Source organism: Haliotis asinina, chromosome 12, assembly GCF_037392515.1.
Source record: "Haliotis asinina isolate JCU_RB_2024 chromosome 12, JCU_Hal_asi_v2, whole genome shotgun sequence".
Taxonomy (NCBI): domain Eukaryota; kingdom Metazoa; phylum Mollusca; class Gastropoda; order Lepetellida; family Haliotidae; genus Haliotis; species Haliotis asinina.
Window position 1 is genome coordinate 27,996,796 of NC_090291.1, and position 16,837 is coordinate 28,013,632.

General features: G+C 39.7%; 1 protein-coding gene across 1 annotated transcript; it reads left to right on the plus strand.

Moving 5' to 3' along the window:
• Nucleotides 1-1,061: 1,061 nt before the first annotated feature.
• LOC137257709 (WD repeat-containing protein 89-like) lies at nt 1,062-14,624 on the plus strand. Its single transcript, XM_067795103.1, has 13 exons — nt 1,062-1,346; nt 3,234-3,319; nt 3,876-3,960; nt 4,678-4,727; nt 5,569-5,677; nt 7,033-7,096; nt 7,241-7,372; nt 8,744-8,830; nt 9,012-9,056; nt 10,644-10,726; nt 11,543-11,651; nt 12,809-12,895; nt 13,334-14,624. Exons 1-13 carry the CDS (start codon nt 1,192-1,194, stop codon nt 13,376-13,378), a joined length of 1,137 nt encoding a protein of 378 aa, XP_067651204.1. The 5' UTR covers nt 1,062-1,191; the 3' UTR covers nt 13,379-14,624.
• The last annotated feature ends 2,213 nt before the right edge of the window (nt 14,625-16,837 follow it).

Here is a 16,837-nt window from a genome sequence, read left to right on the forward strand (position 1 = left end):
ATTCTGTCTTAATTTGTTTATTTTCTTGTGATTAGGCGCCGTATCGGAAATACATTGCCTCTACGCAGCGTACGTTTTCCTGGAGTGAAGCGGTTGGCGTTCCAATCACCAGTATGATGTATTAATCCGCGTTACACGGTTCTATATCGGGGAAAGCAAAACATTGCTTTATTTTAACGATATTTTCACTTTTTAGAACGTGGGTAATAAATAGGATACAAAACTCGTTCCCCTTTCATATCAAGTTTATGTCCCTCGTGAAATAAAGCTCGTGACAAACCAAAATTATTTCACTCGGGACATAAACTTGATATGAAAGGGGATGCTCGTTTAATATGCGATAATTAAGAACATTCTCATAATAAGGGTTAAACTAGATGTCAGAGGTTGAATAATATTCCGCGTAGTCTCCCTCGATGTAGGAAGTCATCCGTCAGTCTAGATTCCCTCAGGTTCTGAATCACCGGTGTCTCAGGGGCTCCTTTTCATTTTAAATAGCTTTGTTTGTTACTATCAAAATTTAATACTAAGACTAATACTAATTTAAGACTAATTAAAGACTAAGTATTTGTATAGTCGCACGACGTCACATTCACAAGAAACACCCTCCGTCTATTAGGACGTTAAATATTGTTTGTTTCTTGTTTAATGTCGCACTCAGCATTTTCCAGTTGCATGATGGCTGCATGTAAGCAGTCGAGTCTGGACCTAACAATCCAGTGACGCCATGAGCATCAATCTACGCACCCGGGCAGGGAAAGAAACCTTTCAAAATCATATGAACATGCCATATTAGACCGCAGGGCCAGTGGGTGGACAATAATTAGTTGCCCTGTCTGTGCTTTTCAGCATTTAGCATATATAACGACTTACATATTATTTGAACTAATGATTAGCGTCATTTTGCATCTTTTAAAAACAATGAAGCACCTTGGCGTCACATTGTTTCAACTGACCAGTGAGTATTGCCATTTACATTTGCAAGGAGTTTGACATCAATGGATAGGGCGAATTTCGCCATACTTTGGGTTTTGTCCGGTGAATATCATGTTCGTATAGATCTAGGTCACCCGGATTTTACAGATCCAATATGGAAGCCTTCTGACACACGTGTGATTTGTTTTGATCATGTTGATTTGTAAACATCTGTGGAAAATGTGAGGCTGGACAGAACGACAGCTGGTTTCTACAATGGACATTGAGACAAACGTAGAGGAAAGTATGGCACAATTACAACTTGCGGATGTAGAAGAAAAGTTGAAGAGATTGCATCTGATTGAGAAATCAGCTTTGTCGGTGGCCAAAGTTGAACCAGATTATGTACTGGACTTTGCCGTTCAGAAAAGGTATCTCCAACTAAAAGAACAAATACGTAACCCCGTCGAAAAACATCAATATTTCACCCATAAAGAGCTTATAGTCTGATTGATATGACTATTTATGATGTATTTTGCCTGAGCTTAATTATCATGTTAATCAGTGTAAAAGAATGTAGAAGGACAATAAGTTAAAATAATATGGCAAATCACATTAAAGGGGCACTGATACGGAGCGAATAATGTTTCTCGCCATCTCATAAACTAAACACAACGACTTTGCCATTGGTAGAGAAAATTTTCTTTTGCATATCTCACGTATTCCCAACGTTATTAATTAAGGTCTGATGTGAAAAATGTATTACACGCTGTTTTATGTGCATGTAAGGGTTTATCAGCTGAGTTACAAAAACAAACATCGATCAAAGGTGTAACCAATAACACACTGATTGATTAATTACTTTTGTCTTCTACAGCGGATTTGTCAAAAGGCAGTGTGTGTAGATGTACTAATCTATACTGACTACACCCTGTCATGAAGTGTAAGTGTAAAAACAACATCCTTCCTTCAAAGAATTAACCACCATTGCGTTGATTGATTGCTCATTATTACTGAATTACTTAGAATAGCGGACATCATACAATTAGTTGCCAGGTGTGCTGTCTTGGGTGACCAATGAGAGGTTTATCAGGTTTTCACCAATGTGAAAAACCTGAAACGATGTGTCACGTTTTCGCAAATTAGACTGTTGTAAGACACACGACATAGAACAGGTTTATTTACCAGCTGCAGATGAATGGAATATCGTTCGTTTATCTGGATATTGATGGATACATTCCTGAACAAGGTAGTAGCCTGACATTGTTGCTATAACATTAATTTGCTTCAAGTTCATTATTTGCATATTGTTTTCATTTATTTGTTGTAGCATTCAGCAGAATCTATATGACAGAAAACACACACTAGATTGTGCATACTGCATGTGTGAAATAGGATCCATATTGGCTGTTTATACAATGTTTAAATGTTATAGTCATGTTAGAAATTTACTATAAGTATAAGCAGACCGTGTGTTCTTTTATTAATTTTCAAAATCATACAAATCTGACAATAAACTAATTAGGGTCATGAGACAAAATATAGAGATATACATTGGCTTTGTTATTTTTCCGTCCTAATAGTTTTTTACCATTTTCACCACTGGCAGATGATTAACCTTCAAAGTGTTTCATTTGTTTTCATAACACATTTGTAATGAAGTAAAAAATGACTTCACCTTAGTTGGTCTGTCTATAATTAAACTCTCAATTGCACATACGGGCTGTGCAGTAGAGGTCACGAATCAGTCACAAATTCTGGGATATCATCTGAGTACTCACTGGAGAAAAACAATAGCAAAAGGAACAACCAGTCCACGGAAATTGCTGCACATCAGTGTCCCTTTAAGTGTATTCAGCTAATGACATGATATAAATATAGATATCAAATCAATGCAAATTTAGTTTCAAAGGAATAAGCTAGTTTGAATGGCAATGTGAACCTGTCTCTAACTATATTATTAGACTGTCAAAAGTGTACATGGTATAAGATCATATGCTGGGTAAACTTTTGATTCAAGACAAAGTGTTTTGAAGTCAGTGTAAGTATATCAAACAAACATTAAGTGCATCAAACTTAGTATATTCCATAGCCCTACACTGTTCCTTCGCAGGACAATCATATTGCCTGCAACTGCAAGGACCCCTAAAAATAATAACCTGGACCCCCATGTTTATGAGTTGACGTAAATTCCTGCTACACCTGTGATTAGTTGTCATGCCACTGAACTGAAATACTGTTCAAAGTTGCACCAGGCAATCTGGGCTCACACAAGAATCTCAAAACAATGGATTAGAGAATCATTGATGTATTTTCAGCGGTAGTTGCCTAGCAGCAACGAGTAGCAACTACAACATTCGGATATACAGTCGAGCAGATCTAGCAAATGTTGGAGGTATCAAAGGTAACTATGGTTACGAGATTTGATGAAACTAATGTAGGGACAATAGTCATTTCATTTAGTCATATTAGTTAGTTGAATATTTTGAATATGATCAGTTTTATTTTCATGAAAATATGTGCGAAAAATAATGTAAGGCATTGGGAGGAGTGGTGGAGTAGCCCAGTGGTTAAAGCATTTGCTCATTACGCCGAAAACTCCGGGTTTGATTGACCACATGGGTACAATTTGGGAAGCCCATTTCTGGTGTCCCCCACCCTGATATTGCTGAAATATTACTAAAAGCGGCATAAAGATCAACTCACTGACTCACTCACTCACATTTTGGTTTTGGTGTATGTTATCAGTAACCTTTATACATGAATTGGGGTATCCAAACCATATCATCAGCACCCCTTTAACTCCCTTAATAACTGTTCATGCAAGCAGAAACATTTTGCTAGTAATATAATTGTGAGAGCCAAGTCAATCTTATTCTGATATTCATTTGATGGTACTTAATGAGTGTAAGAGTGGTAAGGCTCTGGTTGGAACTGTAATTGTTCTCCCTTGTATTCAGGTCACACTGATGTGGTGACTGGAGTCACCTTTGGGAAGACAGAGCCCAGTCTGCTCTTCTCTTCCTCTCATGATGAAACTCTCAGGTTGGTTCTGTAACACGATCTATATCTTTTTTACACCTTTGCAAATATTCATTTAAGAACAAATGTTTGCTTCACAGGTTCAGCTCTTGGCTGTGTCATACCAAAAGATGTTAAAATACAGTACTTGTTGTTCCCTGGCTTCTCGCTCAGCTTTGATGGGTTAAGAAGGCGACTGGTTGACTTGTAGTCATTATAATGTGTCTGAGTGTAATGGGTATTGATGCTAGACTGCGGCATGGTATCTCACTGAGTTCGAACTATAAAACCAGCTTAAGTACGGGCTAGTACAAGCAGCCACACATCCAATTTCACTTCGCCTCGCCTCGCCTCGCCTTGCCTCAACTCTCAAGCACAGTTTAAGCATCTGTTATGCCTTGTATGAAGTAATTTTATTTCTGCTTCATTTTAGATTGGCTATGAACAAACCTTCTGGTGACTTGTTGCCAATTATGTTCTTCATGTACTAGAAAGTAAAAAGAATCCGCTATCCAACATGCTTTTGGAAAGACAGTCACTGGAAAATCTAAAGCATCAATGTGTTTTAACTACAATTAATAATCTGTGCCAAAAGAAACTGGAATCCAGATTTAAAGAAATCATACAATAATCTGATTTAAAGAAATTACACAATAATCTCACAATAAGTCTTTCTGTTTTTTCTCCTGCGTGCACTCTCATATTATTCACAAAAATGAAAAATATCTTTCATTTTTCCAGGTGCTGGGATCTGCGTGTAGGGATGGACAAGGAAGTGCAAACATTTACAGGTAAATGCAAGATAACTGTGTTAGAGTTGAACCATCTCTAAGTTTGTTGGTATCCAGGTTGTACATTGAAACAAATCTTATCATCATTGTCCTGTATTGTCGGTAGAGACCACGTTTTAAACAACACAGTGAATACACCTTCTCTACAAAGACTGAATAACATTCCAAATCTAGCTTTATCTGTGGTCTAATTGGCTCAGAGGAGTCTTCATCTGCAGAAGCATATATTATGTGGCATAAAGGAATTGTTGTTGGTCACATATTCGTCCTGAGCCATTGCAGTTAGGATTTACCAGTATTTGCTGATGTCAGTTCTGATTTCCCAAGATCAAGTGAATTTGTCAGCAACATACCACTTCTTATTGTTCTCACATATCTATATGTCACATTTACCTTCCATCTCGGATCAAGGCAGTATTGTATTTGTTCCCATGTCAATGAATCCTCATGTATTCCAGTAGATTTTCTCACCTCCATGGGGAGAATACATCCATGCTGCCTACAGACACATGTTGGGTTATATTCCTGGCGATGTCAGTAGAGGTACATTTGTACTGAGCCTCTCCCACTGAGTAACACAACACGATTTGACACTTGCGTTTCAGATATATGTACGTATGCTGGCAACTAGCTGGATTTGACCTCAGCACATGGTATATGCAAAACAGGAATTTTACGCCACTTCCCTATTCCACTCTTAGAGCGTTCAAGGAATTTCACAAAGCTGCAAAACCATTCAAGACATAGGTATTTCATCCAGTGTTGACTTATCACTCTTTAACTTCACAGCAATGTGAAGTCCAACTCCCACACTGAAGGTGCTTAATGTCTTCATCTGCAGCACCTGCCAGTGCGAGCCCCAAGCTGACGTGTCTGGACATTGACTGCACCGACAAGCTGTTATGTGCAGGGACCGAGGAAGATGGTGGCAGTGCATACATCTTGTTTTGGTGAGAAGTCAGACTCTTCAAATAAATCCATATGTCCACTAAATCTCACAGCTACATTTTGTGTCTGTTGCTTTTTAAACTTCCTGCACCTCATTAGAGGGATGATGTGTCAGCCTAACGGTAAGGAATCCACTCTTCGTGCTGAAGACCAGGTTTCTATTCCCTAGTTACTTGTATGAAGCCCATTTGTGGTGTTCCCCTCCATATTTTTGCTGGAATGTTGCTAAAAGCATTGTAAAACCTCACTCAATCACTTGCTCACTTATTCACTGACTCACTCACTTACTCACTCAGGGTACTTGCGACCCATGAAGATCCGGGGTACTATAGGTCTTCAGCAACCCTTGCTTGCCATAAAAGGCAACGATGATTATTGTTAGAGGCGATCGGATGGTCAGACTTGCAGACTTGGTTGACACATGTCATCTGTTCCCAGTTGCATAGATCTATGGTCCTGCTGTTGATCACTGGATTGTCTGGGCCAGACTGGATTATTTACAGGTCGCCACCATATACAGATGATATGGCTGGAATATTGCTGAGTGCAATGTAAAACTTAACTCACTCACTCACTGTGTGGTGTTACCTGACTTACTTAATGGAAGGGTTCCCTATAACATTTCATCCTGTAACACCACATTAGTGCCCATTTTACCTCCCACATGTCGCCAGACACAGTTGCTCTTCTAATCAAGCTCACTCACTCTCTCTTTCATGACCTCACTGCGTTGATACAAGCAGAAGGGGCAATAGTGTATTCAGTGGCCATAAAAGGTTCACCTGTGAACATCTGCCTTAGGACTGGCCTTCAGCAACCCATGCCTGTCAAAAGAGGCATCTAACAGGGTTGGATGATCGGGCTCACTGACTTGGTTTATGCACGTCATCGTATCCCGATTGCATAGGTCAATGCTCATGCTGTTGATTGTTTGTCCCAGACTTTATTATCTACAGATTGCCACCATATTGCTGGAATATTGCTGAGTGCAGTATAAATCTAAACTCACTCACATTGGCCTTTCATCCAAGATCTTGTCCACCCAATACCTTACTGATGTGCAACAATCTCAGTAAAATCCTTCCTCATCTTTAATCCAGTTTCAAGCCTTGGAGTCTGTTCGTACAGTTGTCTTTATATGATTTTGTGTATTTTTTATATCTGCTGGGTGTTTGATTTTTCCCTGTCAGTAGAAATAGCTGTTCAGTGCATCAAGTGGAACTGATTCAGTACTGTGTAACATTGTTCTGTTATTTACTACATCTTTTCAAATGTTGTAATGTGTTGTTTCAGGATCTGATGTGAAGTCATCTCTGTATTAGTATGTGTCCTTAATATCACCGATGTTTTATTGCAGGGACCGGCGGAGGGCTGAACTTATGGGCTGCTATGGAGAATCTCATCAAGGGGACATAACTCAGGTGAGACTAGCAGTAACAGCTGGAATCTTCACTTGGATGCCTCTTTGACAGCTCGAGCTTATGGAATTGTAAAGTTGAAAGCCAAGAAACATTTGTTACTGTAGTTACAATTTACATTTGAAAATTTGTCTCAATGTGTTGCAGGTGAAATTCCACCCTAGTGACAAAGACCAGCTGTCAACAGCATGTGTAGATGGTCTTGTCTGTGTCTTTGACGTCTCCCAGACTAGCGAGGACGATGCCCTACTCTATACCTTCAATGCTGAATGTTCAGTGGTAGGTGGTAGGTTGGAAATAAACCTTCATAGTCATCCATTCACAGGGCAGGTGTGTAGCAAATGGTGAATGTCATTCCTTGCTGAACTCACTTCATGTGTGAAGCCCATGTCTTATATCTCCCTCACATAATATGGTCACCAACACAGTGTAAAACCCACTTACCTCACTAAATTACTTACTCATACAGCATGTGTTGGGTAGCTTAGTGGTTAAAGTGAGTGAGTGAGTTTTAGTTTTACGCCGCACTCAGCAATATTCCAGCGGCGACGGTCTGTAAATAATCGAGGCTGGACCAGACAATCCAGTGATCAACAACATGAGCATCGATCTGCGTAATTGGGAACCGATGACATGTGTCAACCAAGTCAGCTAGCCTGACCACCCGATCCCATTAGTCGCCTCTTACGACAAGCGTAGTCGCCTTTAGTGGCAAGAATGGGTTGCTGCAGGCCTATTCTACCCCGGGACCTTCACGGGTTAGTGGTTAAAGCATTTGCCTAGCAACCCATCGAGTCCTCTCTCCACTCCATGCCCACCCCTCACTTCTGGGTACAATGTGTGAAGTCTATTTCTGGTGTCCTCTGCCATGATATTACTGAAGCGACATATGACATATATACTCATTCACTGACTATTATTATACACAGCTCAAGGTGTTGGAAGACTTCAACTTTGACTGATTGATTGACTTGCTTCCAGAACATCTCCATGTTTGTTAGCACCATCCTGAGCCTGTGGGTTTCTTTAAAGTAGTAAACATTTCAACCCTGCATCACTATCAGCTTTCTTCCTACACTATGCTCACTGGCTGTGATGTATCTGGAATGAAGCTTAGCGGTGTAGGATCCAGAATACCAAGACCCACTTTCAAACACATTATCAACTTGAACAACTGAATCTTGAAGGAAACCTGTTACTTGCAAAGAGGGTACAATGTGTGAAGCCCTTTTCTGCTGTTTCTTGTTGTGATATTGCCTGAATATTGCTAAAAGCGGCATAAAAATAACTCACTCACTCACTCACTCACTTGTAGGCAAACTTTCCTGAGAACATAAACTAAAGGAAGAAAATATGGGATCACATAAAAGCACAAGTGTTACTTTATTTTTTTTAAGATTTTTCACAAGCTGTGTGAAACAAAGCTTATGCAGAAATCCTGGAAAAAATAAAGGAACATTTGTACTCTTAATTGATCCCTTATTTTGGTTTCCTTCAGTATATATGTTAAACCAGAATCTCCACTAGGTGTGAGATAATTTTAGAGAGTTTTTTATTTTTATTTAGAGATGAACAGAAACTCCATGGACTATTGTACTGATGAATGTAAAGATGTAATACAAGGTGAAAACAACAAACCTGTTTTTGCAGAACTCGATTGGTTGGTATGGGAGCAGACAGACTAAAGTCTACTGTTTGACATCAATAGACACGTTTCATGTTTGGGACACAGCGGAGGTAAGGTTGGGTAGATGTCTGTAGAAAATATATAAACATCTGTACTAACAGAATCTTAAAAAAGTGGTTGTCTCACATAAATGTTTCAAGATGTAGACTGTATATCTTTGGAAACCTTTCTATTATTATTTCAAAATTTTATTTTGAATTTTAATAATTTCAGGATTTGTTTTATTCTTAGGGTGATGAAGAAGCACGAGTTAACAATGTAAAAGATAAACTTCAGGTGAGAACACAGATCAGGTAATATGCCTGCACTCATGCTTGAACTATACTGTGGCACAGTTAAGAAACAACGATAATGCATATGAAATCTTGCATTACATTTAAAGAGTGTCCTTCTGATTTTGAGATATCAGAGTCAGAACTTGTGTATTATATTTGTGTACATGAATTCTGATACAAGTCTGTATGATGTACACACAAACAAAGGATTTTCAAGGATAAGTAGCAGCTGTATAAAAGCTGTCTGTGAAGAAAGAGGGTGTGTGACTGGCCCTGTAAGGTGGTGCGGAATGCTGTAGTGCCCATAGTGGTAAAGAGTCTGATGGTCACAGTTTCTTGTCCCAGAATACTCACGATACTCTTGGTCTGTCAGCAGCCTGCATGTGCTCTAGGGTCTCACTAAATCGACCCTCACTTTTAGCAGCTCCTTGTACCAGGTATATAGAGGATACTAAACTCGCTTCTGTGTCATACCATTTTTATTAAACGAGTTAATGATTTGGTATCAAAAGAACAAAAGCGAGATTTATGCCAAATCTTTAACGAGTTTAATAAAAATGGTATTTCACGGAAGCGAGTTTACTTTTCTGTTTATTACTCGCCAACAGAAATTGACAGAAACTGCGGCGAAATTGCCTACAGTGTGAGGACTCTCAGTTTTCAAGTCAAGCAAGGTCTAGCGGTATTACACTAGTGTAGTATTGCTGTAAATATATTACGCTATGGTATCTTTAACGGGGAGTACTAGATATGCATGTATAACCGTTACAATCAACATCATCGTCCAAAAGATGGCTTTCCAGAATAAAGGTGTTGAGACTAATGATATTAGACTGCATTTAGATGCTGAAATGGAGAATATTGTTATAATTCTTAATGTAAAATGGAATGGGCAAGCTTTCTAAATTGTTTATTTCTTCTTAAGCTCATGGTGAATGTGACATTACTGTACCCAGATAAGAGATTTGTTTTGTTATGGACACTTATTTTCTGAAGTCAACTTTATGAATGCCCTGACACATTTACAGCAATGTGCATGTCTAAAGATTACTTTCCAGCACATCTAGTTATCTATGAGTCCATCAGTGTTGAGGATATGACTGTGATGCCTGCTGTAGCAGTATCGATGTTGATGATACCTTTTAGATATGCAAGTGAAGATCTGGGTTAGAACTGATCCTCAGTAACCCATGCTTGATGTAAGAGGCGAATAGCGGGATCAGGTGGCCCTGTGAAGATCTGGGTTAGAACTGATCTTCAGTAACCCATGTTTGTTGTAAGAGGCGAATAGCGGGATCAGGTGGCCCTGTGAAGATCTGGGTTAGAACTGATCTTCAGTAACCCATGCTTGTTGTAAGAGGCAAATAACGGGATCAAGTGGTCAAACCCACTGATTTTGTTGATACATGTCAAAGTATCCATGTTGTGTAAATCGATGTTCATGTGGTTGATGACTGGATTGTCTGGTTGAGGCTTGATTATTTACAGACCTCCACCACATAGCTGGAAATATTGTGGTCAGCATTAGACAACTAACAAACAAACCAATGTGATGACTGATCTGGACATGTCAGCGTTGTGTTTCCAGGGGGAGGCCTGTGTTGACTACATAATTGACCTGCTTCAGCCAGAGAGTGACTGCATGGACATATTAGTTGCAGGGACATATGGGTGAGTTCCTGTCTGTAACACTATAGTTGACACACTTCAGCCAGAGTGACAACATGGACATATTAGTTGCAGGGACATATGGGTGAGTTCCTGTCTATGAGACTATAGTTGACACACTTCAGCCAGAGTGACAACATGGACATATTAGTTGCAGGGACATATGGGTGAGTTCCTGTCTGTAATACTATAGTTGACACACTTCAGCCAGAGTGACAACATGGACATATTAGTTGCAGGGACATATGGGTGAGTTCCTGTCTATGAGACTATAGTTGACACACTTCAGCCAGAGTGACAACATGGACATATTAGTTGCAGGGACATATGGGTGAGTTCCTGTCTGTAATACTATAGTTGACACACTTCAGCCAGAGTGACAACATGGACATATTAGTTGCAGGGACATATGGGTGAGTTCCTGTCTATGAGACTATAGTTGACACACTTCAGCCAGAGTGACAACATGGACATATTAGTTGCAGGGACATATGGGTGAGTTTCTGTCCCTATCACAGGTTCCTATCACTTGGTTGTGACCAGTGATTAGCATAAGTTCAGATACTAGTAGTAGGTGACCCATTGATAGCACTTGTACTGTAACAATTTGCTTGTTTCCATGTCTTGTGTATATCTTTTATTTCGTGACTGAGCCAACTTCAGACGTGTCATGCAGTTCAAAAGAGGAAACACGAATACAAGTTCTTAGAAATGTAATGAATGTGTCTGCCATTAATAGAGCGTTTATCATCAGACATCTTGTCAGAGACATTTATGACAGCAATCTTTGCATTAAAGCTGATGTGTGATTGCTTGTAGAGGTGATGTAAGGATTTTGGAGGTTGAAGAGGATGATGTGAAGGTGGTTCACACCCTTGGCAGCGGTGGACACACAGACCGAGTACGCTGCTGTGACTGGGATGCTCAGGTAAGCCATAACTATTGTCTCTGACTAGCACTCAATAGCTCTTTGGATGTTACTGACATTTGGACTTGTCGCCTATGTTTAACTCTCCCTCTGATAGGATTGCTATTTTAGCTTAAACTGATAGACCAGGAGCTGTGCAGCAGGCTTTGTTTTTGATTGGTCTGACTTGCATAGGACTGACTCTCAGAGCATCATCTTAGAATCCTAGATGAGAACATGACCAGTTGTGAGATGTGAACATGACCAGCTAGTAGATATAAATGTGACTGGATCCTAGATGTGAACATGACCAGCTAGTAGTTATAAATGTGACTGGATCTTAGATGTGAACGTGACCAGCTAGTAGATATAAATGTCACTGGACCCTAGATGTGAACATGACCAGTTGTGAGATGTGAACATGACCAGCTAGTAGATATAAATGTGACTGGATCCTAGATGTGAACATGACCAGCTAGTAGTTATAAATGTGACTGGATCCTAGATGTGAACATGACCAGCTAGTAGATATAAATGTGACTGGATCTTAGATGTGAACATGACCAGCTAGTAGATATAAATGTGACTGGATCCTAGATGTGAACATGACCAGCTAGTAGATATAAATGTGACTGGATCTTAGATGTGAACAATACCAGCTAGTAGATATAAATGTGACTGGATCCTAGATGTGAACATGATCAGTTGTGAGATGTGAACATGACAATCTCTTACATATGAACATCACTGGCTCTTAGACACGAATATGACTGGGTCCTAGATTCGAACATGATCAGCTCTTATATGTGAACCAGATTAGTTTTTGAGCGTATGACCAGTTCTGAGATATGAACATGGCCAGGTCTTATGTGTGAACCATATTAGTTCTTGTGCGTATGACCAGTTGTGAGATATGAACATGGCCAGGTCTTATGTGTGAACCAGATTAGCTCATGTGTGTATGACCAGTTCTTAGATATGACCATGGCCAGGTCTAATGTTTGAACCAGATTAGCTCTTGTGCATATGACCAGTTCTGAGCTATGAACATGGCCAGGTCTTAGAAGTGAATTTGGCAGGCTCTTAGATGTGAATGTTACCTCCTTCCTACAGCTGTAGGTCTATAATACTAGTCACCTCCCATTAGTGTGTCTTCATGGAGTGTTTCTCCTCCCCAGAATACAACCCTAGTGACAGGAGGGGAAGACTCTCTGCTGTGTCTGTGGTCAACTCAAGTCAAACCATCAGCAAAAGTCATATCGAAGGTAAGTGCATGGATATTCCAGTCTCAAACTGGTTTGGGGGAAAGAACAGCCCCCATCTTCTGACAAGTTATCTTAGATGCTATTGTCAGAAAATATAGAGATTTAATAGTTATACGTAATCAGCGCTTTTTTTGACATGCTAGTTTGTGATTTTTGTCAGTGTACTCCATCAGTTGGGGTTGTTGCTTTTGATATCAATCCCTGGTTTGTTTGATCCAAAATATGGGTACACAAGTGATCTAGATATAACTGCAGTGCTACTGATGAAAAAGTGACCCAAAGTGATGAAGTTTAGAGTTATTTCCCTTTGCCCATATCTCTTTGTTCATGATCTCATTTTGAAGTAAATGTATTTGAGGTTAACTGTTTTCAGGTTTGTGAAATTATATCTGTGTTCTTTACATTTGTATGATTGCATCTATTTTGTTGTGTTTCTAGAGCAAAGTCAAGTTAAAAAGAAAAGGACGATCACAGCCATATTAGCAATTATCAAACACAAGACATTTGGTCAGAAAAAGGAATAAGTCGCAGTATTTCAGTTGGTTTCGCTCAACATTGTTGATTTATGACTAACATTCTTAAAGATCCCAATAACACAAGTGTTAAAATACAGAAGTTGATGATCCATAAAGTAGGATCATCTCCATCCCAACAAATTATTGTAATGCTGGGCATGTGGGCACATAACTGCTCTTTGTATTAAACAGATGGTGTCCTGTGCTTACACTGAGCAATGTATTCCCATTGATGATTCTTGGTAATAGTGTAGCTCCCCATCAACCTGTGCTTGGGAGACTTGTCATGCTTTGGTGACTCAGTGAATGCATGTCATCATATCCCAATTGAAAGGATCAGTGGTCATTATGTTGATCACTGGATTGTCTGGTTTTAACTCAGTCATTTACACACCGCAACCATATAGCTGAAATATTGCTGAGTGTGACTAAACAATGAACAACCGAAAGGATGCCTGTCATTGTTACCAATGGTCAAACAAGAAATAAGGATGAAATATTTATCGTTAGTTTGCCTTTTCTGACCTGATTATTTTCACTGGAATATTGTGAAGTTTAAACAGGATGTGAGCAAATTTTAAGCCTTCTCAATATCTGGTCATCTTGCATTGTGTGACACTGGATGATGAACTATATATCGTGATAACCATCTTACCCTGTCAGTGCAGGGGTTCAATTTTCTATTTTAAAATTCACTTACCACAGGGCAGATGATTTTAAGAAAGTCACTTGCCCTGACTAATTTTCCACTTGCCCTGATTTTGTCACATAATCATGATGTTGTAATTATGAAAGAATAAATCAACATGGTATTTGATATTAATGTTGAGTGGACTATTTTGCAAAGTGATAAATAGCAAAGAAAGATAGCTCTTCTTTATTATCATTGTCAAATTTAATAGCTACATTTTGAGCAGATATGAAAAGTTTCAGTTTGAAACCATAAGTAGAAATGATCTTGCAGCCCACAGACAAGTCAGATACCATTATTTGATTGCCAGAAGTGAAAACTGCCCAATGCGCCCCGCGAACCTCTGCAGGTTCACCATCTGTATCCCTGAGGGTTGTTATTGTTGTTATGAACTATGGGTATATGTACCTTTCCAAGATTTACCAACAGTCTTGACTTGATATTTCTATGAAAATAAGCCAAGCTAAGTTTACAGTTATTTTCTGTATTCTTGTATAAATGTAACATGACACAATTTATGCTTTTTCGGTTTCTGTGTTGTTTGTAGAGTGTTCCATAATTCACAGGGAGAGGACTCAGTGGCCAAATATTTGATGCCTCCGTTTCCACTCTGTTCCTTTATTGGTTCAATAATAATAAAAAAGACACATGATTAGGTCACTGTAAGATAAGTCAATTACTACACTTTGTGAAATATGTCGCAGAAGTTCACCTTTGTGTGTGTGTGTGTGTGTGTGTGAGAGAGAGAGAGAGAGATGGCAAAACTTTACCCTGAAAGTGCCCAATAATAACATGACTAAAAGGAGAGAATAATCGAAAGAATAAAATAATATATTTACACTAAAATACACCTGCTACATAAACATTAATGGAGGGATCATGAGACCATAAGAAGTCGGGAAAAGTTTAGTTGAAAAGTCAGTCACAATGACATCATGAGTCCACAAGCGGGACAGGGGTCAAACGACCTTGCCACAAGCTTAATAACAGATATGTCCACCATCAGCATTGAGAACAGCAGTGCAGCGACGAAGCATAGAGCCTATGAACGTGCAAGGAAGGCTTGTGGGATGTCACGCCAGATTCTCTCAAGTGCTGTTGCAAGGTCAACGACCTTATCTGACAGATGAAAAAGACGGAGTAGACGTTGATCCATCTCGTCCCAAACATGCTGTATTGGCGTTGTTACACGTGGCCGTCCAAGACGTGGCCGACGTCATTTGTGTTCTGGCAGCGTCTCATGACTGCAGAAATGGTGTTCGGTTGCATCGAAAATGTGCAGCCATGTGTCTTTGAGACATTCCCCCACGGACAATCCCAACGCCTTCTGACGTTGTGCATACATTAGCCTTTGCATGCTATGCGTTTCAATGTCCGTTAATGTTTTGAACGATAGCAAGGGCAGGGGTTGAGCTTGAGTTGAGTTGGGTTGAGTATTGTGTACCATTCCTTTGCTCTGTTTCTCTTTCCGGGATTGCACCTGCAACAACGCATTGCAAGCCTCAAGGCCGAAACCACTGACGTCACGGAACGTGGCCCGTGCATGCATGTTGGATACATGCCCCTAATTTCTTAGTTTAAATCCTTCTGTTTCTACACAGGTTTGATAAATTCTGATTTTAAATTTTTGTATGCACAGTTTCTTCATGTGCCTAGTATATCATCTGCATGGCCATGGGCTGCAGTATTCAATAATATTTTCTGCTACTATGATACGAAGAAAAGATACCAAATTATTGGTAACTGGACTCTGAATGCCCTTTGATAGTATTGTTTGGGATATGAATGTCCACTACACAGTTTTCCGTTGTTTGGACAGAAAATGCAAGGAAACCAACTATATGTAGGATCTCCCATGTTATGGACGGCCCATGGTGACATCAGATCATGAACCAGGAAGTGATGGATCCAGCTGTTTTAAGCCATTTTGATAATCATTCTATTGCGACAAGACCCGTATTTAAGGAAGGCATCGTTAGGCAAAAACGTCCTCGTGCAGTGGAACGTTTCATCCAGATTAATATAGAGACGCCGCGGTGACCCGCCACGAGTCAAGGCCTGAACCCCATGGGGCACATTTAGGACTTAATCAAAATCTGCAAGACTTTGAAGCAGATACCACGGGGTATGCGACGTGGGGTACTGGCAGGTATCCAGCACATGTCTGGTACACTTGATATTGATTGTACAATGTTCCAAGGATACATGTAAACGTCTCATCGCATACACCATGTTGCCTGGTCCTCTATCAACCTCCATACGTACCAGTGTAACAGGTATCACTGAGTTAAAACAACATAATTACTGAAACACTGAAAGGAACTCCTTTTGTGTTTTCTTGTACACAAGACATGACCCGACAGAGAAAACATGTGCGTGCACACCACTGATGAAACATACAACTTTGTTCAACTTTCCAATTGTGATTAACCTCTTTCCAGATGTATAGATGCACGAATCTGGAAAGTGTTTAGCAAAGTTACACGAATTAAGACGTACTGCCCAAAACTGAACCGGAAACAAAACTGTATCGAGGGTTGGTGGCATGATCGTGACTTGAGAACGGCGGGACGCCACACATATTTTATGAGCGCTTTAATCTGCTGCCAGTAACAATCATCAGAAATATTCCGACACCTGATACGTCCACATGACAATGCTCTTCTGTCCAGACCCTGATGGAGATTCAAGAACTACAATAAAAAGACACTCTTGAATGACCGGTCATTTGATTAT

Coding starts and splice junctions, on each gene's coding strand:
- LOC137257709 (XM_067795103.1), top strand. CDS start 1,192: ATGGACATTGAGACAAACGTAGAGGAAAGTATGGCACAATTACAACTT. Junction 1,347..3,233: donor GACTTTGCCGTTCAGAAAAG/GTATCTCCAACT, acceptor ATGTATTTTCAG/CGGTAGTTGCCTAGCAGCAA. Junction 3,961..4,677: donor TCTCATGATGAAACTCTCAG/GTTGGTTCTGTA, acceptor TCATTTTTCCAG/GTGCTGGGATCTGCGTGTAG.